This window comes from Nuphar pumila, chromosome 2 (genome assembly GCF_984573655.1).
Source record: "Nuphar pumila chromosome 2, dmNupPumi1.hap1.1, whole genome shotgun sequence".
Lineage (NCBI taxonomy): Eukaryota > Viridiplantae > Streptophyta > Magnoliopsida > Nymphaeales > Nymphaeaceae > Nuphar > Nuphar pumila.
This window is the reverse complement of record NC_143250.1, coordinates 29,047,666-29,071,661: the sequence shown is the minus strand read 5'-3', so window position 1 is coordinate 29,071,661 and position 23,996 is coordinate 29,047,666. Positions and strand designations below refer to the sequence as shown.

The 23,996-nt window shown below is 41.7% G+C and overlaps 1 protein-coding gene across 1 annotated transcript in view; it reads left to right on the top strand.

Annotated features, from left to right (window-relative positions):
* The window catches only part of LOC149845119 (Mitochondrial substrate carrier family protein), a 49,898-nt gene that overhangs the window by 6,643 nt on the left and 19,259 nt on the right, over positions 1–23,996 (top strand). The window contains exons 5-7 of the mRNA XM_089995524.1: positions 6,665–6,764; positions 7,143–7,220; positions 23,122–23,205. Of these exons, the coding sequence (XP_089851650.1) occupies positions 6,665–6,764; positions 7,143–7,220; positions 23,122–23,205 (262 nt within the window). The remainder of the gene's footprint in view (positions 1–6,664; positions 6,765–7,142; positions 7,221–23,121; positions 23,206–23,996) is intronic.

Genomic DNA, 23,996 nt, shown 5'->3' with positions numbered 1-23,996 from the left:
AGAAAAAGAAAATAATAAAAGAAAATATAATAATATTAAATAATATATATATATATATATATATATATATATATTACAGTTTACATTTTAACACTCCCCCTCAAACTTACGGTACAATGAGCGAAAGTTTGTCTAAGAGGAAGTGAAATCTTGGAGCAGCAAGAGGCTTGGTGAAGAAGTCTGCTAATTGATATTCTGATGTAACATATGGCAGATCAATGGTTCCATGTAAGTATTCCTCTCTGACATAGTGACAGTCCATCTCAATGTGTTTAGTGCGCTCATGGAATGTCCGGTTGCTTGCAATGTAGATCGCACTTTTGTTGTCACAACACATCTTTGAAGTTTGCGTTGCTTTAGCTCCCATATCCGCTAGCAATCGTCTGAGCCAAACAATCTCCATAGTGGTGGTTGCCATGGCTCTATATTCAGCTTCGGTGGAGGAAAGAGAGACTTTTTGCTGCTTCTTGCACCTCCACGAAATTAAGGTTTCACCTAGGAACACACAAAAAGCAGTAGTTGAGTGTCTATTATTGGGATCACCTCCCCAGTCAGCATCAATATATGCAATTAAATTTAATGAAGATGAAGCAGACAAGAAGAGTCCTCGTGAAAGAGAGGATTTTAAGTATCTAATAATATGCAAAATCGCTCCCATGTGCACGGAGGTGGGAGCATGCTGAAACTGACTGACTGTATGAACCACATGAGTTATATCTGGCCTAGTAATGGAAAGATAAGAAAGAGCTCCAACAAACTGTCTATAAGGAGTAGGATCATCAAGAAGTTCTCCATCATCAATTTTCATTTTAACATTGACAACTTCTGGAGTGTCTACTTTCTTATCATCTGTAATTCCAGACCTGGAAACGATATCAAGAGCAAATTTAGATTGAGATATCAAATACCCCCGAGGGGAATAAGCAACTTCAATGCCTAAAAAATATCTTAATAAACCTAAGTCAGTCATTTCAAAGTGAGTTTTAAGAAGAGATTTGATATTTGCAACTCCCTGTTTGTCGCCTCCGGTGATGATCATATCGTTCACATAGAGAAGAAGAATAATGATGCCTGCATCAGATTTCTTAACAAACAAAGCAGTGTCAGTTAAACAAGGTTGAAAACCAATATAAAGCATAACATGATTAAATTGGTCATACTAGGCTTTTGGAGCCTGTTTAAGACCATAAAGAGCTTTTTCTAGACGAAGAGCTTTACCCTTAGGGATACTAATACCAGGTGGGGCTTCCATGTATACTTCTTCAACGAGATTCCCATTCAGGAAAGCATTTTTGACATCTAATTGAAAGATAGGCCATGTTCTAATGGAGGCCAAGGCTATTAAAGTTCTAACAGTGGTCATACGGGCCACAAGAGCAAATGTTTCTTCATAATCGATGCCATACTCTTGGGCATATCCTTTTGCTACTAAACGGGCCTTATATCTTTCCAGGGTCCCATCACTTTTGGTTTTGACTTTGTATACCTACCTACAACCTATAGGTTTCTTACCCGGAGGAATATCTTGTATCGTCCAAGTATTGGCCTTTTCTAGTGCATCCAATTCTATTTTCATGGCTTCTATCCATTCTATATGATTTTTTGCTTGAGAATAGGATGATGGTTCAACATATGATTGTATTAATGTAATGGCAGCCCTATACGTGGGTGAAAAAGATTCATAAGACACAAATTTTTCTGGAGGTTTAGAGATTCTAGACGTTCTTCTAGGTGAGACTTCAGAGTATTTTTGTAATGCACATGGAAGATTTTGCTCTCTACATCTTGAATATTGTAGACTAACATCCCTATGGATTTGCTCTTCATTATCATCATTTTCAACAACAATAGGACTTTGATCATTGTCAAGGTCACATCCAACATCACATTCATTGGATTTTGAAGTTGGATCAATTAAAAACGAGTATTCAGTGACATCCTTGGATTTTTCAAATTCAAAGAAGCTTTCTTTTTCCAAAAAAGATACATTTCTTGACACATATAATTTGTCATTTTGAAAATCGAAACACCTGTAGCCTTTTTGATTATCAGCATATCCTAAAAAGGCACATGGGATTGCACGAGGAGAGAGTTTGTCATTTCTGTTGGTGAAAACAAAACATTTGCATCCAAAGACTCTTAATCTAGAATAATCTGGAGTTAAATTAACAAGTTTTTCTATTGGAGTTGTATTCTTTAATGAGGAAGATGGCATCCTATTAATGAGGTAGGTGGCAGTTAGGACCGCTTCAGCCCAAAAACTTTTTGGAACTTGATTTGCAATTAGCAGTCCTAGTAGTTTCGATAATGTGCCGATGTTTGCGTTCGGCTAGGCCATTCTGTTGTGGAGTGTGTGGACATGATCTTTGATGTGTAATACCATGTAGATTGAGATAGTCTTTGAATTCGTTGGACATAAATTCTCCCCCTGAATCAGTGCGAAAAACAGAAATATCATTTTGAAACTTATTTTTAACCATTTTATGAAATATTTGGAAGTTAGCAAAGACATCAGATTTATGTTTAAGAAAATAAATCCAAGTATGTCTAGAAAAGTCATCAACAAAAATGACATAATATGTATAACCACCTTTGGAAATAACTGGTGCGGGGCCCCAAACATCCGAATGTATTAACTCAAGTGGTCGTGAGGAAACAAAAGTTCTACTAAGAAATGGTAACCTTTTCATTTTGCCAAGAATGCAGTCTTCACAAGAAAAATTTTCAGAATTACAAAATTTTTCCAAACTTGGAAAATATTGAATTTTAGACATATGAGGTGTAACGAGATATTGCGGAAATATAAAGAGTGCATACAAGCACTTACAACAATGAAAAAGAGACAATATCACAAGTCCACAAAGGGACAATACAAGCACAAGCCTTAAAGAAGGCAACAATATAAAAAGCCTCTTATTGAGAAGAGAGAGAGCTCTCAAGAATGAAATACATACAAGGGGATCACCCCTATTTATACAAAAGGGAGAGGAGAGAAGGGGAGGCAAAATGCCTCAAAAGGAGAGCCCAAAAGGGGGCTCCCATGGAGTCGTTGGGAGCCCCCAACGGTCACATTTGTGACCGTTGGGGGCTCCAACGACTCTATGGTTGGAGCCCCTTTTGTGATAAAAAAAATACAAAAAATAAATGAAAAAAATAAAAAAGAAAAAATACATTTTAACAAAATCTGAAAATAGTTGTTTTCTAAAACAACTAGTGAAATTACAAAAATACCCCTATCGGGTATTGATGTAATATACAGATATATATATATATATATATATATATATATATATATATATATAAGATACATTTTAACATGAGGATGGCCAAGCCTTTTGTGCCATAAATCCAATTCTAATTTCTGAATATTATAACAAAATGCATTCTTGGGTAATTCCAAAAAATCCATGTAATAAAGTCCTCCTTCTCTATGGCCTTCCCCAATCAGCTTCCCTGACTGGCGATCCTGTACCCAACAACCATGAGAAGAGAAAGAAATATTACATCCATAATCAGATATTTGCGAGACAGATAAGAGATTCAAATTAAGTTTAGGGATATATCTAACTTCTGGGATAAAAAATCTTTTGAATTTTTGAAGATTTTCAAAACATCATATTCCTTTTACTTCGAGAGATGTGCCATCGGCTGTAAAAACCTTTGACACACTTGAGTTATTTTTAAGACATTCAGATAGACTATTAACATTTAGGGTCATATGAAAAGAAGCACCAGAATCTAAAAGCCAAGGAAAGTTACCTGGACTGGAGAAAGATGCAACTGCCGCTCCAGTTGAGGCTTCGGTTGAGGAGGATACCCCTTTGAGAAGAGGTTGAAGGATTTCCATCAGTTGAGCCATAGACACAGGTGCATCTTGATCTTTTGACTCAGATTCAACAGATGCAACTCTTTTTTCTTCTCTTCTTTTTAACTTTGGACATTGAGGCCTATAGTGCCCCGGTTCATGACAATGATGACAAATAACTTTTCTTTTATCAAAGTCGCTGTTTTGCCTTCCAAAATGAGGCGGCTTGTAAGTACGAGTATGATTCCCCGGTCTAGATACAGCTAAAACGGAGTCATCATCAACTTTTGGAGTACTTTTTCTAAGTCTATTTTCCTCCATAGTGAGCTCTTCTATAGTATCAACAATAGAAGGAATTTTTCCACGATGTAAAAGGGCCGATTTTGTGGATTCAAACTCCGGCCTTAGACCATTCACAAATTGATAGAAATGTTCCATATCGAGTTGCTTTTGGCGAAGCTCGATGTCTTCGGCACAATGCCATTTGGGCTCAAAAAGAGCCAACTCTTCCCAAAGTTCGGACAACTCATTATAATATTCTCGAATAGTTTTATCTTTTTGAGTCATTGTTCGAACTTTATCTTGTAAATTGCATACATGTGCAATATCTTTAAGAGAATACATGTTTTTGAGGTATTCCCAAGCCTTATCGGCATGCTCAAACTTAGCTAGACTAGAGCATTTTTTAATGTCTATGCTATTGATGAGCCATGACATAATTTTTGCATGCCCTATCCTCCATTCTTTCCATTTCTTTTCATAAGTGGCTAATGCCTTACTCTTCTCTTCTTCCGTTAGAGGAACCTCTTTATCACCCTCTTTCTTAGTAAGAGATAGTTTAGGTTCCAAATCGAAACCATCCACTATACCCCATAAACCTTTTCCCCAAATGTGGTGCTTCATAATCGAAGCCCACATTACATAGTTAGTATCATTTAGCTTCATAGGAATGATGGTGATCTTATCATTGTCATCCATCTTTTACAAGGGTAAGAGAGGAATAAATAGGAGGAGAGAGAGAAAAAGAAAAAAAAAAGAAAAAGAGTAGACAAAGGAATAAGAGAGGATACAAAACCAAATTTTTTTGTAGCACAAGTTCGCCTTTTTTCAAACAAATCTTCTTGAGCCAAGAACAAGGTGATGAAACACCTTTTGTAAATGTGGCACGGAAATCGAGGCGGAAGCACTTCAAGATCTAAGGATTTCGTAGCTTTGATACCATGTAATGAAATGGTGGTCTTCAACAAATGCACAAATAACTCACAAACAAGTGTCTATTGGAGACACTACAAGCATGACCCTTGAAAGGGTATAAAAGGAAGAACACTTGAAAAATAAATAATACTTTATTCATGAACAAAATGCTTAAGAAGCATGGTAATTTACATTGAAGGGGTTCACCCCTATATATACAAAAAAGTGGGAGAGAGAGGAGAGCTCATTTTGAGCTCTCCAAAAGAGACGTTGGATTCCAACGTCTCTTAATATAGCTGTTGGACTACAGTCCAACAACATTTATTATTATAGCTGTTGGACTATAGTCCAACAACATTTATTATAGCTGTTGGACTACAGTCCAACAACTATTTGCACAGTCAAGTTCCAACAGGAACTTGACTGGATCAAATATCTAGTTTCTATTGAACTAGATGCTAAAAAAGAAAATAAAGAAAAATAGAAAAAGAAAATAATAAAAAAAATATAATAATATTAAATAATATATATATATATATATATATTACAATTTACATTTTAACAACTCCTCGCTTCCGAAACTTGATGGGAATCTCGATTCTCCCACGCTTCCCCTATGCTTTCCACACGCTTCATCTATTCTTCTTATATGTTTTCTCACTCTACTTTTCATGTTTTTTATGAGTTTCCTCTTGCGCTTCTCACTCACTTCATTGTGCTTTCTCTAAATTGGTAGTCATCATTTTTAGATTTTATTAAAAATATAATTCTTACACTAAAATATCATGAAATTTAAGAATAGTCACTTTTATTTGCATTCCATTTCTATTCCCATACAATTATTATATTGTTTTTTTATTCCTCTCTTCCCACTTCCTATACATTTTAAAATGCATCGCTTCTCGCTTCCGCTTCCCTTATCGTTTTCCACATTTGCCTCCTAGTCTGGCAACCTTGGGTGTGACAGTCAAGGATGACATGACCCCTGACATTTCTGGCCACCTTTCTCACTGGAAATTGGTTTTTGGAGTGATGGGTGAGTGTTGGAGGGGGGAGGAGAGGTGGTAGCAAGGTGGGATATTGGAGAGGAGAGAGAACTGTATAATACAAAAGAGAGGTGGGAGGGGGATGTCGTAGCTATGACCATCTATGAGCCGCTTTGGACAATGTTAGAAATTAAACAAGTCTATGTATGGTATAAATGGGTTGGGTTGTACTGGGTCTGCCTCATCCATTTTGATCCCTAGGCATTGTACTTTAGCTCAACTCTATGGCTTTGCAACTTTCTGGTTTAATAAGTTTTTGAGATACATGTAATCTATCAATGCCATCACGTGGATTTTGGAATTTTGAAAGATGCATGCTAAATTGCTAATTAGATATGGGATACAACATGAGTTCTGTTGAAATACTGACTTTTAAATTTGTTTGATTTGTACCATGCTTTACAATAGTGTAAGACAGTAAGAGATATTGACCTGCCGTTCCTCTTTATAGCTGCATTTCCGTTTTGTTAAATAGTTTCTCTTATCTGTTTACTATTGTTCTCAGTATTGTCTCTGGGTTAATGTATCAGACAGTCGATTATTCTAACTACAACTTATGCCAAAATTTCCGATTTCTAACCTCATTACCTGCTAATAGCACTTGTTTGATTCCTCTCAGGAATGCATTAGTTGGAATTCTCGAGAAGGGTGGTTTATCTTCATTATATGCTGGTTGGGGTGCAGTTCTTTGCAGGAATATTCCTCATTCTATCATCAAGGTGCTACTTTTTACTCAGTTGTATACTTTTCTTTATTCTGATCTTAAAGGGTTACTCTGCTTCATGGGCAAGGCTATATGATATGGGCATAGTTGATTTTTCTAGCATATTTGTTAGGGTGTTATCACTGAAACATTGCTAGAAGATATCAATGCATCATGGTCCATTTTTCAGGTTTTCCGCTTACTATTACTTTTGCTTCATTTTTTTTTCTCTTTGCTCAACTGCCAACTGTGGTGCCTTGTAATTTTAGTTTGCATAAGATGATTGAAAAACAACTTAATTTTTTTTTGGGGATTTAAGATAATTGAATTTATTCTTTTCTGTTTGTTCTTATTGGGTTATTTTGCAAACAAATACTGTTCTTGTTCTTGACAGTTCTACACATACGAAAGTCTGAAGCAGTGGGCCTTCTCATCGAGGCAAAATTATCTACATCACAGTACATTGCAAACGGTTGGTTTCCTGTATGATTTTTATCTGATAGTATATCGTGTTCACTTTGGTGTTTTGTCATATCGAAAGTTGTCATGTCCCCAACTTTGATATGAAAAAGGTATATCTAAGAGTTTGCAATGAAGTGTGGATGCTCATAGTTCATATCAAGTGTCTTTTATACATTTTAATGCTTATTGTATAATTCATACACATTAAAATTCCCAACCAGCTGTTGCATGTTTTTTTTCATTCATACAAACCAATGCTGGGTGAAGTATGATTAACACACTGTGGCCTTTGTTTGAGAAGATTTTCCACATTCAAGTGTGATGGAATTTACTGTATTGGTCATAGTCACTGATATTTTGAAAATATATCATTAATTAGGCATTTGAAGGTATGCTGATAATATTGGGTAATATATTGCGATATTTACAAAATATCGTTAGAATGTAAAATATTGCAATAATATTTCAATTTTATCATGATATTTTTGCAATTTTTTGAAAAAAATCATTTTTTTAATATTTAATTCTATTTGTTTTGATTTTTTTTTATACTTTAAAACCTTTTAAAACTTGTTTCTTTATATGTTTGCAAGAGACATAATGAAAAACTTATTATTTTCTTATGTTTTTTGTTATTAATTTTTATGTTTTTTCAAATTTTAAAACTTTAAATTTTTTTGAGGAAAACCACATTTTGAAAAAAAAAAACTATAAGAAAAGCACTCAGTGAGAAATTGCCTTGAATGATATAGGTGACTTTGGTACCGGGTGTCGTATTTATATCCATATACAAAGGGACTTGAGGACTTTGCCTCTTTCTTTTGCTTTGTGATGACACTAGCTGTTTAAATTACAACTGTCATATTTAATTTTGACGGTTTCCCTTCTTGATTTTCTTGTCTCTTGATTTCATGTTCAGCCTATATTCCTTTTCCCTTATCCCTGTTAGATTGATTTTCTTTGCTAAGAGAGACTTTATTTGCTTGGTTTTATAAGGAAGTTATTATCATATGGTGATTTATGTATTTCATCATACATGCTATGATACATTTATTTCATCATACATGCTGCTTATTTTTGCCTTTTCATGTTGATTTATGGTTAAAGACTGTTGTGAGTGTCTTAAATTTTTGGACCTGTTTCGATCCATGACCCACTTTGAACAATATTTTGAAGACTGTATAATGGGAATTTTCAGTAAGGTTTGTGGTGGTAGCGGAGTGCTTGGGCTGCACCTGCCATATTTTCGTAATATTTTCATATGTTACTTTAGTGTTTCATTCTTTTATGGGGAGCCACATCTTTTCTTGTGAGATAGGGAGACTTTTGGTTGTATTGGAAAATAGGGTTTTGGGAGTTCTTGTATGACCATTGTGTCACACACATTTTCCTAGTAGATTTTTTGCTCCTCTTGACTGTGGATGTATGAGTGCCGAACCACGTAAATCTCGTCTCTTCTTCTCTATCTCTTTGTGGTTTGCTTCATTTTTGTTTGTAGTTTTCATAACACACTGGTATTGGAGCGGTTTTACCGATTGGGGTTTCCACGATGTCAATAGCAAAGTATGATATTGAGAAGAAGTTTGGCAGCATTCATGAGCTTGAACTTATGGAAAGTGAGGATGCTTGCTGTTCTAACTTAGACCAGATTGAAGAAGACATTACTCAAAAAGGCAAAGGTCTTACCATGACATATAATGATTGTATCAAGTTAGATGAGATTCTTGGCATGCAAATTAGAAGGGGTCGAAGGCAAGAAAGTTGTACTTATCTCAAAAGAAGTATGCCAACAAAGTTTTAGAATGTTTTGGCATGAAAGGTGCCAAGCTTGTAAGTACTATTTCTTTTAATTTTAAACTTTTAGCTGCTTTATCACCTTATATAGATGCAGAAGTAGAATATATGTTACATGTGCCCTATTGTAGTGCAGTTGGTAGTGTTATGTATGCTATGGTTTGCACACATCCTAATATTTTACATGCAATTAGGGTGGTGAGAAGAGGCATGCCATGTTTTGGAAAAGCTCAGTGGCAGGTAGTGAAAATGAATTTTCAGGTACTTGAAGGGTATATCTGATGGTTGTTTGAAGTTTGGGAGGACCGGTAGTGGTTTAGTTTGCTATGTTGATCCAAATTCCAAACTATGCATGTGATCTTGATAGGACACTTATTGGTCACATGTTCTCTCTAAGTTGTTGTGCAGTTAGTTGGAAGCTACTTTACAGCCTACAATTTCTTCATCTACTATAGAGGTTGAATACATGACAGTAACTGAGGCAGTTAAAGAAGTTGTTTGGTTGAGAGATCTATTTGATGAACTTAGCTTGGGATGAAGAGTTTACTGTTGTTTACTGCAATAGTTAGAATGCTATTCACTTGATTAAAGACCAAATGTACCACGAAAAGAGGAAGTGTGTTGATGTTAAATACCATTTCATTTGAAATGTTATTGTATAGGCTATAGGGTAATATTCTTGTGAAGAAGTTTGGCACTGAATCCAATAGACATGTTAACAAAGTCTCTCCTAGTTGCCAGGTTCAAGCATTGATTGGTATTTGTTGATCTTTGAGTTGAGTCCTTCTGGGCTCTTGTGGAGAAGGTGGAGAAAGTTTGTTGTTTGTGCAAGGTTTTGGAAGAAATCATACCAAGGGTGATGCAGTGCAGGAGCGGGAAGCCTAGACTATACCGGACCCGGGGTCGGCACTGCAGGTCCCACGCCCCTCCGGGGTAGACGAGCGGATGGATGCGACGTCGAGAACGGTCCCAAGACAAGAGGAGTGCCTTTGCGTAAGTACTCGAGGCGGGCGAAGGTTCGATGGAGGCGAGATTACATTCAGATTGTGGATGGTAGTGGCATAATACTTAATTCCAGTTGGATACTTATTCTGTGTGGTTATTTGTTTCTTTTTACGTATTATCATTTGGATCCTTTTGGATCAATTGTAACAGATCCGGGTCCGTATCCAGAAACTTATATAAATATAGTATAATAGGGTTACGTGAGGGGGGGTTTTGTTTTTGGACAGGAGAAACCAATTTCTTTGCGGCTTTCTGTTCCTTTCCCTAAGTGAGATTCTGAGTTTCATTCAATTTTAAAGTTTTCTTTGCGTGATTGCGTTTTTCCGACTTTTTGTTTTTGTTTACGCACTGTCGCTGCATCAAAGTGGTATCAAAGCATAGGTCTGTCCTCTTGTTCGTTGTCATGGCACAAGAAGCAAGAGACGATCCTATGGGCGAAAGAGAAAAAGAAAAAGACAGATCAGAAGCAAACAACGAAGATCATATGATGCGCATGTTCGACATTATAATTAAAATCCAAGAGAATATGTTGCGCATGATCCAAGACATGGAAGGTATGTCAAAATGGCTAGATGGAATAGATGACATAATATCGAACCTTGAATCGTCGGTGGAAGCGCATGAGGCGACGATGCATCACAAAAAAATTAATTTGGGCGACACCCCCAATTCAAGTTCGGCAGCCTTCAACCACACGGGATTCGTGCCATCACCGGATGCCGTCAGCTACATGGCTACGGTGGTGGTCGACGCCCTCCAAACAATGCCAAGACGAACTGGACTGGATGCGATGAGTGGTCAGCCAACCAAAGAGCTATCCCCAATCATACATGCTGAACACGCCGGAGTGGGCTTGCGCAGGGACACCGGCCAGCCTGTCCTTCCAAAACCGGTAGCCTCCATGTCGAGCGGTCAGCTCCACTTTCTGGCACTGGATCTTTCCGGTGGTGGCCGCCAACCGCAATGAACGACCGACGATGGAATTTCCATCGTCGGCCGGGGTTTTCTGACGGGCCAAGTCATGTGGGGGGCTCAGTTCTCTGAAGGGCCACCCGCGGGTCTCCAACAGTCAGGGAAGGTCCCACCGGCCAGAGATGGCCGACGGGAACTGCTCCAGATGGTGGGCCAAACTCCCACCATCATCCTCGTACGGGATAGCGGCATCGGCCCCTCCCCCTTTCTTGAACCCGTCCAGGCAAGGTTCCCCACCGCGGGTCAGCAGGCAGGAGAACCCACACCCCCTTGGGCTGACCCGGATCCAATTGGATCCGAACTGGTCCATGGGGCTTATGGGGCCGGATTCGGACCCCAAGGACCAATTTTTGGGTCCCTGGGACGGGGTCCGAGACCCTTTTCTCAACTAACCCAGTTGGATTTGATTTGGGGCCATACCTGAATCAGGTCCAACAAAGTGTTTTTGGTCCGAATTCGCGATCCGAAACCAACCCAGACCTAAATCGGACCCGGACGGAACCTCCGTTTCATTTTGGGCCAGGTTAGAACCAGACCCATAATAATATGGATCGTGGATCAAGTTCAAACCGAGCCTTTTACCCCCACAACTCGATCAAAGATCCAACCTATCCAAATCTGGGTCCAATGATTAATTTAGGTTCAAACCCGATCCAAATCCAATCGGGTTCAAATTCAAATTACAATCAAAACCAAATCCAAATCCAACTCAAATCCGAACCCATTATTCTACCCAAATCCAGACCCCTTATCCGACCCAAAATCCAACGCAAATACCTTATCCAAATCCAACCCAAAACTATTATCCAAACCCGAATCCTAACCCAAACCAAACCCATTATCCAAATCCAAACCCTAACTCTATTACACACCCAGTCCCTCCACCTTTGTTGGGACCACCTCCTCCACCAGATCCTCAACCACGATTTTAGCCAGTTCCTCCTCCTGTTCGGGACCGACTGAGATCGCCTCCAACAGCACCAGCACAAGTACAACATGTGCAAGCGCTCCCTGAGCGCCTGCCACAAGGTGACAAAGATCGACGCCCTCAACAGTGCATCGATCGAGACAACGATGAAGAGGGTTTTCTTGACTTGGAAGATGACACCTTCTGGCATGAGCACCCTCCAAGGATTGTAAATCGTCGTCAGCATAGGAGCACTCCACCACTTATAGAGTGAAGTTGGACCTTCCGGAGTTCGTGGGCAAATTTGACGCGGAGCAGTTTTTTGATTGGGCCTACGCAGTACAGTTCTTTTTCGACTATCACTCCGTGGCAGAGCATCGATGCGTCTCCTTGGCGTCCACACGACTGAGGGGCCTAGCACAAACGTGGTGGGTCGAGTTTCAGAGATCGAGGGAGAGACAGGGACAGGGACATGGACAGGGACGAGTGCAGACCTGGGATGAGATACAGAGGCTGATGCAGACCAAGTTCATGCCTTCAGACCATGCAGAGAGAGCCTACAAGGAGTACCTGAATCTGTGTCAAGGGACCCATACCGTGACAGAGTACACTACAGAATTCCACCGTCTATCCCTACGAGTGCAGATTGTGGAGACCGCACGACAACAGGTTACCAGGTATATTTCTGGCCTTTACCTTGTTATTTTTGATGAATTTAGTTGCATTACAGTAGGGTCAATAGATCAGGCAAGCAGTTATGCCATGAATGTGGAGGAAAAATTGAAAAGAAAACAAGAGTTCAGGGCCTCTAGGAATGACCAGTCTGGTTGGTCTAAGACTCTAAGCCGAGTTTTCCAACCAGGGGAGCAAGCTCCTCAAAGAAGGAAGACTCAAAATTTCCCACCAAAGTTAGTTCCAACAAGTGTGACAAGTCATGACCACGACCAGCCTACAACACTAGTTCTAAAACTAAACCTGCTGATTCCACCATTCGTTGTTTTAGGTGCCAAGAGTTAGGACATGTGGCATCAAAGTGTCCTACCATGACTAAGAAAACCCATTTAGCCGAGACTGCAACTGAGTTTGAGTCATCTAGTGAGAGTGGGAGTGAGTCACCTGTTGAGGGAGAGGACGAAGATGAGGTCATAGAGTTTGATGGTGACATTGAAAACCTGTTGTCCATTCATCATGTTTTGACTACCCCTCGTGAGTAAACTACATCCAAGTAGCTGCGAAATAATATTTTTAGAACTAGGTGTAATTGTGAGGGTCATGTGTGTGATGTCATTATTGATACTGGAGCTTGTGAAAATATGATTTCTGAAAGTGTTGTGTCAACCTTCAATTTAAAAACGGAAAAACTTGTTCATCCCTACAAGATGGTTTGGTTTAAAAAGGGCAATGAAGTTCCCATCACCCAGTGTTGTCTAGTCAAGTTTTCAATGGGGGAGCATTACCAAGATGATGTTTGGTGTGATGTGGCTCCTATGAGTGCATGCCATATTCTTTTAGGGCGACCTTGGCAATTCGATCGTAAGACTACGCATGATGGTCGTAAAAACACGTACTCTTTTATATTCAAGGGACATAAAATAATCCTACTCCTTATAAAAGAAACAAGTTTTCCTACTTTAGATAAACCTGAGCGAGTCCCTAGACTTGCAGGCCTATCCTATAAAACCTTTTTGAATCAATGTAGGGATGAGGGTTATTGCTATGCCCTGGTGGCCAAACCTGTTTTGAGTACTTTGTTGTCCATCCCTGCTGAGGTTGCCCCTCTTGTGGAAGAGTTTAAGGATATCATGCCTGAAGACCTTCTTGATGGGTTACCTCCAATGAGGGTTGTGCAACATGCAATAGATTTTATTCCTGGGTCCAGTCTGCCTAACTTGCCAGCTTATCGCATGAATTCGTCTGAGCATGCCGAATTGCAGAAACAAGTAGGGGAGTTACTGCAAAAGGGATTCATTTGTGAGAGTGTTAGTCCTTGCGCAGTGCCTGCTCTACTCACTCCAAAAAAGGATGGGGCCATGCGAATGTGTGTTGATAGTACAGCCATCAATCACATCACTGTTAAATACCATTTCCCTATTCCCCGGTTGGATGACATGTTGGCGGGTGCCTCTGTCTTTTCAAAAATTGATTTAAAAAGTGGGTACCATCGAATTCGTATTCGAGAAGGGGATGAATGAAAAATGGCATTAAAGACACGTGATGGGTTGTATGAGTTGTTAGTTATGCCTTTTGGTTTGTCGAATGCTCCTAGTACCTTTATGAACATGATGACCCAAGTGTTACGCCCTTGTTTAGGACAATTTGTAGTTGTGTACTTTGATGATATTTTGATTTACGGTTCTTCTTTGTCTGACCATTTAGTGCATTTGCATCGAGTTTTGGAAATTTTTAGAAGAAAAAAGCTTTTTATAAATGCCAAAAGTGTGAATTTTTTCTTCTAGTGTGGTTTTCTTGGGCTTTATAGTATCATTTGATGGTGTTAAAGCCGATCCTGCCAAAATCCAAGCGATTGTAGGGTGGCCGACCCCACAGACTATGGGTGAGATTTGTAGTTTCCATGGGTTGGCTACCTTCTATCGTCGCTTTATTAGGAATTTTAGCACCATTATGGCCCCCATCACGGAGTGCCTTAAGGGAGCTAAATTCCAGTGGACCTCGGTGGTCGATAAGGCTTTCATTCTCATTAAGCAAAAGATAACTAGTGCCCCTATTCTAGCACTTCCAGATTTTAACTTGGTTTTTGAAGTGAAATGTGATGCCTCTAAAGTAGGGATTGCCGTTGTTCCCTTGCGACTTACAGTGTACAGTTGCGCTTAGAGTCTGTTTTGCTTTTGTTTTGTCTGATGTAAGCTGCCCGGTTCAGGTGAATCAATACCCCGAAGGGGCAGCCCGTATACTTGAACTGTAATAGCCTGCGGGCAAAATTGTGAATGAAGTAAATGCGTTGAGCTTTCTTTTGTTCACCCTCATTGTGATTGCTTCTTGTGATTGCAATTTCTCTCCCTCTATTCTCTATTGCTCTCTTGCACTCTGATTACAAGCTTCCGCGACCGGCAAGCGAGCTGACGAGTAGGCTTGTGGCGGTAAGGAAGGACCGTCGCGCTGCGCTGGCCCATTGAAGGAAATAGGCCCGTGACAAGTGGTACCAGAGCCCGTTCTCGTGCTGGGGAAGGGACTCCGGAGTCGGTGTCGATAGATACGCCGACAGGCTGCGATTTGTGAGCAAGACATCGTGGCGCCTTATCAACACTTACGCAACACCAAAGGCAAGGCAGTTGCCGAAGATGAGGAGATGGGTTCACCTCGGGGCCAAGAAGAGTTGGCTGCAACTGTTAACAAGCTGGTGGAAGATGTGACTTCGCATGATGAAGCGATTTCACACGCATGTGAATCATTCAATGGATTGAATGATGTGGTGGCGAGCCTGCATGAGCAGGTGAACTTACTAATGGGGCAGGTCACTTCATTGACGACTACAGTGACCGATCTTGAGTTGAGGAACCGTACGTTGCAGCGGACGGTGACCCTAAATGGCGGAAATGGTGAGAGACCATCAAGGATTGATGTACCTAGACCCGCAAAATTCAATGGTTCTCGTGACAGCAAGGCCATTGAGAACTTCTTGTTCCAAGTAGAAGACTATTTGGATATCCAGAATATGACCCTCAAAGATATGAGGATCAAGGCTGCAGCGGCCTTACTTGATGGTGATGCTATCGCTTGGTGGAGGCGGAAGCGCAATGACATGGAGAGGGGTCAATGTGTGATAGACACCTTTGACGACTTCAAAGTAGAGTTGCCCAACTACTTCATGCCAAGAAATGCGCAGAGTCAGGATTACCGGATGGTTCGTGAGCTCAAACATACTGGTTCGTTGTAAGACTATGTCAGAACGTTCCAGAAGCTTATGCTGGAGATACCTAACATGCCAGAAGACGACATACTCAACTGGTTCATTGTGGGACTTCAACCATGGGCACAGTCTGAAGTGGAAAGGAGCAACCCCCGTATTTTGGAAGATGCATATGTGGCGGCTGAGCGCTTAGTTGACACTCAGCGCAAGCCTTTCACCCCATCAACCAAAGTTGGGAAGAAGCCTGACCACGGAGGCAAGAAGGATGAGCAGCGCAACGATAAAGGTGAGGCGTCGACACGCCATCAATTCGAAAAGAAACAGAACTACACAAAGCATAACAACAGCAACAAGGGTGCGGTTGTGACATGTTGGTTCTGTGGTGATAGACATATCGCCCGGCAATGCCCAAAGCGCCTTGTAAAGGACGACGGGCAAGCCAATGCTGCACAGGAAGAATGCAGCGATACTGAATGCAGCGACACTGAGACCATGCAACCGAGGATGGGCGCCATGCGATCGATCAACGCAGCCAGAAGTTGTGCAGCTAAAAACATGCAGGTCAGTAAGGAACTCATGTACGCTGAAGTTATTATGAATGAAAAGTCTACTTCAGCAATGATAGACTCTGGGGCCACACACAACTTTGTCTCGCGGGAAGAGGCAGAGCGGTTGAGCTTGAAGCATGGGCCAAAGCAGAGGACCATTAAAACGGTAAACTCTGAGGCCAAGCCCATCCTTGGTGAAGCAAGGGATGTGGCTATTCAAGTGGGAAGTTGGGTCGGTAAAGCCAACTTCTCTGTAGTGCCCCTGGACGATTTCAAAATGATTTTGGGTATGGAGTTTCTGCGAAGCCAGAATGTTATGATGTTGCCAAAATTCAACACGCTGACGATCATGGAGTCAGACCTGTCCCACACAGTGCAGTGCCTTACGCAGAAAAGCAAGTCTTCAGTGTTGTCGGCAATGCAATTAAAGAAGGGTGTCAAGCATGGGGAGCAGACATTCTTAGTGGCAGTGCGCGCAGAGGAAGGGAAGGTGGAAGCAGCAGTGCCATCGACCCTAGCCCCACTATTGGAGGAGTTTCGGGGGGTGATGCCCCCAGAATTGCCAAAGCGTCTTCCGCCAAGACGCGAGGTCGACCAAAAGATTGAGTTGACCCCGGGAGCGAAGCCTCCTGCAATGGTTCCATACCGCATGGGGCCAGCTGAGCTGAAGGAACTGCGCAGGCAGTTAGACGAGATGTTGGACGCAGGCATTGTTCGTCCATCAAAAGCCCCATTTGGTGCCCCGGTCCTTTTCCAGATGAAACATGATGGCTCTAAACGGTTATGTGTGGATTACCGTGCCTTGAACAAGGTCACGGTGAAGAACAAGTACCCATTGCCATTGATAGCAGACTTGTTCGATCAGCTAGGCAGTGCCCGTATCTTTTCCAAGCTAGATCTGCGATCGGGTTACTGGCAGGTGAGGATTGCCGAAGGTGATGAGCCGAAAACAACTTGCGTCACCCGCTATGGTGCTTACGAATTTCTAGTAATGCCATTCGGGTTGACAAATGCTCCAGCCACTTTCACGACTTTAATGAACCAGATCTTCTACCCTTACTTAGACAAGTTTGTGGTAGTCTACCTGGATGATATCGTGATCTACAACAGCAACATGGAGGAACATGTCGGGCACCTGCGAACAGTGTTTCAGGTGCTGAAGGATAATGACCTCTGTGTCAAACGAGAGAAGTGTCTCTTCGGGCAGGAGGAGATCAGCTTCCTTGGCCACGTTGTGGGGCGTGGTGTGCTGCGTATGGATGGGCAAAAGATAAGGGCCATCCAGGAATGGGTTCCGCCAAGCAAAGTGCCAGAATTGCGGTCATTCCTTGGTTTGGCAAACTATTATCGGCGTTTCATCGAAGGTTATTCCCTCATTGCTGCGCCCCTCACAGATTTGTTAAAGAAGAATCGGGTATGGCTCTGGACAGGAGCGTGCCAAGATGCCTTCGATGGCTTGAAGAAAGCCCTAGTGAGGGAGTCAGTGCTGCGACTGCCTGATCATTCGAGACCCTTCGAAGTCCACACTGATGCCTCAGACTTTGCCATTGGCGGAGTTATTATGCAAGATGGTCATCCGATCGCATATGAGAGTCGCAAGCTGAAGGATGCAGAGAGGCGTTACACAGTGCACGAACGTGAGATGACCGCCATTGTGTATTGCCTCAGGACCTGGCGGCACTACCTTTTGGGTACCGAGTTCGTCGTCAAGACGGACAATGTGGCCACGAGCTATTTTCAGACGCAAAAGAAGTTGACGCCCAAGCAAGCTCGATGGCAGATGTTTTTGGCTGAGTTCGACTTTGCCTTAGAGTACAAGGTTGGAAAAACCAATGTTGTAGCGGATGCCCTGAGCCGTAGGGCTGAATTAGCTGCTGCGCGCGCAGAGCCTTCTGAAGTGCATTTGGAGGGCGCATTGCTGAGCCGCATCCGCGAGGGTACGCAGCAGAATCCGACCGCACAACACCTTGTTTCTCTGGCGCAGGCAGGGAAGACTCGGCGATTTTGGCTACAGGATGGCCTCCTCGTAACAAAAGAGGGACGCATCTTTGTACCACGGTGGGGAAGCCTTCGCCGAGAGCTACTCAAGGAGTGCCATGATACACTATGGGCCGGCCATCCTGGCCAGGAGCGGACCTTAGCACTCCTTGAGCGCGGCTACTATTGGCCGCAAATGAGAGACGACGTTGAGGGGTATGTGCGGACATGCCTCATCTGCCAGCAAGATAAGGGGACAAACCAGAAGGCTGTCGGTCTCCTTGAGCCTCTACCAATTCCAGAACGTCCTTGGGATAGCATCTCCATGGACTTTATTGTTAGTCTGCCGAAGGTAGAGGGCCTCAGTTCTATTTTGGTTGTGGTGGATCGTTTCTCAAAGTATGCCACCTTCATCCCAGCTTCTAAGGAGTGCCCTGCAGAGAAGACTGCAGAGTTGTTCGTAAAGCATGTGGTGAAGCACTGGGGCATACCAAAGAGCATTGTGAGTGATCGCGATGCTCGCTTCACGGGCAAGTTCTGGTGTGAAGTATTTCAGCTACTTGGCTCAGAGTTGCTGTTTTCAACTAGCTTCCATCCGCAGACAGATGGGCAGACAGAACGTATCAACGGGATACTGGAGCAGTACCTGAGGCATTTTGTTAGTGCCAATCAGAAAAATTGGGTGAAGCTCCTTGATGTGGCACAGTTTTGTTATAATCTGCAGAAGAGCGAGTCTTCAGGCCACAGTCCGTTCGAGATAGCCACGGGGCAGCAGCCACTGACCCCGCACACTCTTGCTACACAAGAAAAGAAAAGGCCATCATTCGCCTATCAGTTTGTTCGTGACTGGCACGAGCAAAATGAGTTGGCGAAGGCATTCTTACACAAAGCGGCCAAGAGAATGAAGAAGTGGGCGGACAAGCACCGTCGGCCCGCAGGGTTCCAAGTTGGGGACCAAGTATTGGTGAAGTTATATCCTGGTCGCACAGGCATCTTCCGCGGGCGGCACCGCGGACTACTCAGAAAGTATGAGGGACCCTTCACCATCACAAGGAAGGTGGGCAAGCTGGCATACAAGCTGGAGTTGCCCCCAGACTTCAAGGTGCACCCGGTGTTCCACGTGTGCAACCTCAAGCAGTTCCATCCAGATGATGGAGACCCGGAACGCAATGTGCCGCAACGCGCTCCCATCATGCAGAGGGCCCCGGCAGCACAACGGGCCGAGAAGCACCTCAGTCAGATCCTTCGCCACAAGGTCAACTACTTGGGGCAAGCGAAGAAATACTTGGTGCAGTGGGAGGAAACAACGGAACCAACGTGGGAGCCTGCATTTCGAATGAACAGCCGCTACCCGGCAGAAGTCAGGGCTTACCACGAAACAGATGGCGCCGAGGACGGCGCATGATTTGAAGGGGGGAGCATGTTCCCTTGCGACTTACAGTGTACAGTTGCGCTTAGAGTCTGTTTTGCTTTTGTTGAGTCTGATGTAAGCTGCCCGGTTCAGGTGAATCAATACCCCGAAGGGGTAGCCCGTATACTTGAACTGTAATAGCCTGCGGGCAAAATTGTGAATGAAGTAAATGCGTTGAGCTTTCTTTTGTTCACCCTCGTTGTGATTGCTTCTTGTGATTGCAATTTCTCTCCCTCTATTCTCTCTTGCTCTCTTGCACTCTGATTACAAGCTTTCTTGACCGGCAAGCGAGCTGACGAGTAGGCTTGCGGCGGTAAGGAAGGACCGTCGCGCCGCGCTGGCCCATTGAAGGAAATAGGCCCGTGACAGCCGTGGTCCTGAGTCAAAATTGTAAGCCTGTTGTTTTTTTTAGTGAAAAATTGACTCTGGCAAATCAACAATATTCTACTTATGATGTTGAATTTTATGCCGTTGTACAAGCCCTTCGTTACTTGAGGCATTATTTTATTTATAAAGAATTTGTTTTGTACACGGATCACGAGGCACTAAAATATTTAAACAATCAAAAGAAGTTAAGTGCTAGACATGCTAAGTGGGTCAGTTTCTTGCAAGAGTACACTTTTACTCTTCGTCATCAGTCTGGTACTCTCAACAAGGTAGCTAACGCCCTTAGTCAGAAAAGCAGTCTTTTGATGACTATGTCGGTGCAAGTGATTGGTTTTGAACAATGTAAAGAATTGTATCCGACTGATCCTGATTTTCAACAAGTCTGGGAAGAATGCCTCTCTTCAAAAGGATTATCAAATTCGCAATTTTCGATACATGATGGTTACCTTTTTCGTGGCAATAAGTTGTGTATTCCGGCATTCTCTCTTAGGCTACAGTTGATTTCAGAATTGCATGAAGGAGGATTAGCTGGGCATTTTGGACATGACAAGACTTTTGCATTGTTGGATGAGCGCTATTTTTGGCCCAAAATGCGTAAGGATGTTAAATTTGTTCAGTGTTGTCGTGTGTGTCAAGTGTCTAAAGGTCATCGCCAGAATAGTGGTTTGTACACACCGTTGCCTATTCCTGAGCGTCCTTGGGAGCATGTCTCTACGGATTTCATTTTGGGTCTTCCTAAAACCGTGTGTGGGTTTGACTATTTTAGTTAGGGTTGACCGGTTTTCCAAAATGGCTATTTTTGTCTCTTGCAAGCGTACCACAGATGCCTCTCTTGTAGTTTCTTACTATTTTAAGGATATTGCACGTTTCCATGGGTTACCACATTCTATCACGTCAGATCGTGATACGCGTTTTCTGAGTCACTTTTGGAAATCCCTATGGGCTTTATTGAAAACCAAGCTTCAATTCAATAGTGCATATCACCCACAAACTGATGGTCAAACTGAAATTGTGAATCGTACTTTAGGGAATTTGCTTAAGAGTGTTGTCGAGGAAAACATCAAAACTTGGGACTTGGTATTGCCCCAAGCTAAGTTTGCATATAATAGCTCTATTAACAGGTCGATGGGCAAAACCCCTTTTCAAGTAGTGTATGGTTGTTCCCCTACTCATGTGGTAGACCTAGCCCCTGTGTCGAATGTTCTTGACCCAACCCCTGATGCCATTGATGTTGAATATATGCGTGATATTCACCAGCAGGTTCAAACTAACTGACTGAAAGTTACGAAGCTTACAAGGCCTTTGTAGACCAAGGTCGTCGTGATGTCCAGTTTGAAGTCGGTCAATTAGTGTGGGTTTACCTTCGTCCTGAGCATTTCCCAGTTGGAACCTACAATAAGTTGAGTCCCAAGAAGCATGGTCCTTTTAAGATCCTCCAGCGTTTGGGTACGAATGCATATTTGCTTGACTTGCCGGAAGATTGACACATCTCGCCTATCTTCAATGTGTCTGATCTATACGCCTACTGTGGTGACAATAAGTCGTCAGAGGCGACTTCTTCCCAACCCGGGGAGAATGATGCAGTGCAGGAAGCCCAGACTATACCGCACCCAGGGTTGGCACTGCGGGTCCCACGCCCCTCCGGGGTAGACGAGCAGATGGATGCGATGGATGCAACGTCGAGAACGGTCCCGAGACAAGAGGACGGGCGAAGGTTCGATAGAGGCGAGATTACATTCGGATTGTGGATGGCAGTGGCATAGTACTTAAGTCCAGTTGGATACTTATTCCGTGTGGTTATTTGTTTCTTTTTACGTATTATCATTTGGATCCTTTTGGATCAATTGTAATGGATCCGGGTCCGTATCCAAAAACTTCTATAAATATAGTAGAATAGGGTTACGTGAGGGGGGGTTTTGTTTTTGGAGAGGAGAAACCAATTTCTTTGAGGCTTTCTGTTTTTTTGCCCTAAGTGAGATTCTGAGTTTCATTCACTTTAAAGTTTTCTTTGCGCGATTGTGTTTTTCCGGCTTTTTGTTCTTGTTTACGCATTGCCGCTGCATCAAAGGGGGAGATTTGTTGTGAATGTCTTGAATTCTGGACCTATCGTTCCATGACCTGATCCGAATAATATTTTGAAGACTGTACAATGAGAATCCTGTACTTGACCTATTTTCATGATTTTCTCATATGTTACTTTGGGATTTCTTTCTTTTATGAGGAGCCACCTCTATTTTTTTTGAGATAGAGAGAGTTTTGGTAGTATTGGGGATTAGGGTTTTGAGAGTTCTCTTGTATTGCCATTGTATCTCATACATTTTGCAAGTGTATTTTCGCTCCTCCCTCGCCCATGGACATAGGCCCGAGTGCTGAACCACATAAAATCTTATGTCTTCTTCTTTATCTCCCTGTTCATAGTTTGCATAACAAAGACAAAATCTTGGTGATGTTTATATATTATATTTTTCATAAACAAGCAGCTCAATGCTTGTCAAATTATAGTTGTGTCTGCTTTTGTTTTCTCTTAAGCTTTTGGGTTGGTGGCAATCTTTTATAGTTAATTTCAACTTAAATAAGGATGACTTATGCACCCTTATACCACCTTGCTTTGTTAAGTTTCAGCCCCTACCTATCAATTTCAACTAATTACTAGAGCTTGATTGATATGCTAATTCTACATTTTGCTTATAGCTGAATGTACGACTTAGATCTTTTTAAAACGTGATTGCTTTCATAATTTAAAATACATTCCTCTATGAGGTTTTTCAATATTCATATTTCATCTGGTTAGATTTGTGACTTGAAGTGATCCTCTTGCAGCTTTCTCTTGTCCTGTGAATTTACTTGGAAAGTGATTCTTTGTTGATTCTAGATCCTTTTTATAAGACAATGACTGCATTAGATATTCTTGAACTGATTAATCAAGTATGCAACTTTGGCAATTAAAATATAAATATGCACGGGCTTCTCCAACAAAATATTTTTAATATTCATCCGTCTTTCATATGATTGTCATTGTGACTTGAACTGGTCCTCTTTCAGCTTATTTTTGGGGGCCTAGCTGGTTCTACTGCAGCATTATTTACCACTCCTTTTGATGTTATTAAAACAAGATTGCAAACTCAGGTTAGTATGCCTTGATTTCAATGTATCATATAATTTCTATGAGTGTTATGATCTTTGAAACCACATTGCATAAGATCTCTATCATTTAAGGAATAAATTTAGTTAAACCAATTCGTCCTTCATGCCCAAGATTTGTTATTTGTTTGTAAAGTGTAGGGGGAAGGTACTAACAAATTTCAAGTTAGGTACCTTTGCACATTACTGACAATGCATATCTTTTTAAAATCATATAATGGTATGATATCTAATTTTTTTGTTATGTCAAAAACTCATTGAGGTTGTTTCACGGCCTTTGCCACTGACACAACCTTTCTCCTTCATCTAGGCATGGGATTGGATTAGTAGAACAAACCACACTAGTGACAGAGTTAAGATATATGATATGATTATGTGCCCTATAGAAACATTTGATCAAAATGTCCTGTAATATGTTTAAATTTGAATATAACCACCTACAAGCCCAAAATTGCAATTGTGTATACAAATTTGCATGATTATAATCTTCAATGCCCTTCTCTTTTCCACCTAAAACCATCATAAATATAAAACCTTGTCATCCATGCTATCACTTTGAAGTCAAGTTGCCATGATTGAAAGTCTGTTTTTTTTTTTTTAAATAAAATATGTATACGTTTTAAGCTAAGTAGATCTCTTAAATTTCTGGATACTTATCTGTGAGTTTAAATTTTAATTCAAGTTTCTCCAATAGGATTTTAGATTTAGTGCACTTTGCCATCCTGAAGTTTATCGTGATAGATCCCAACTCTTGTCTGAAGGGAGTGTCCCTGCAA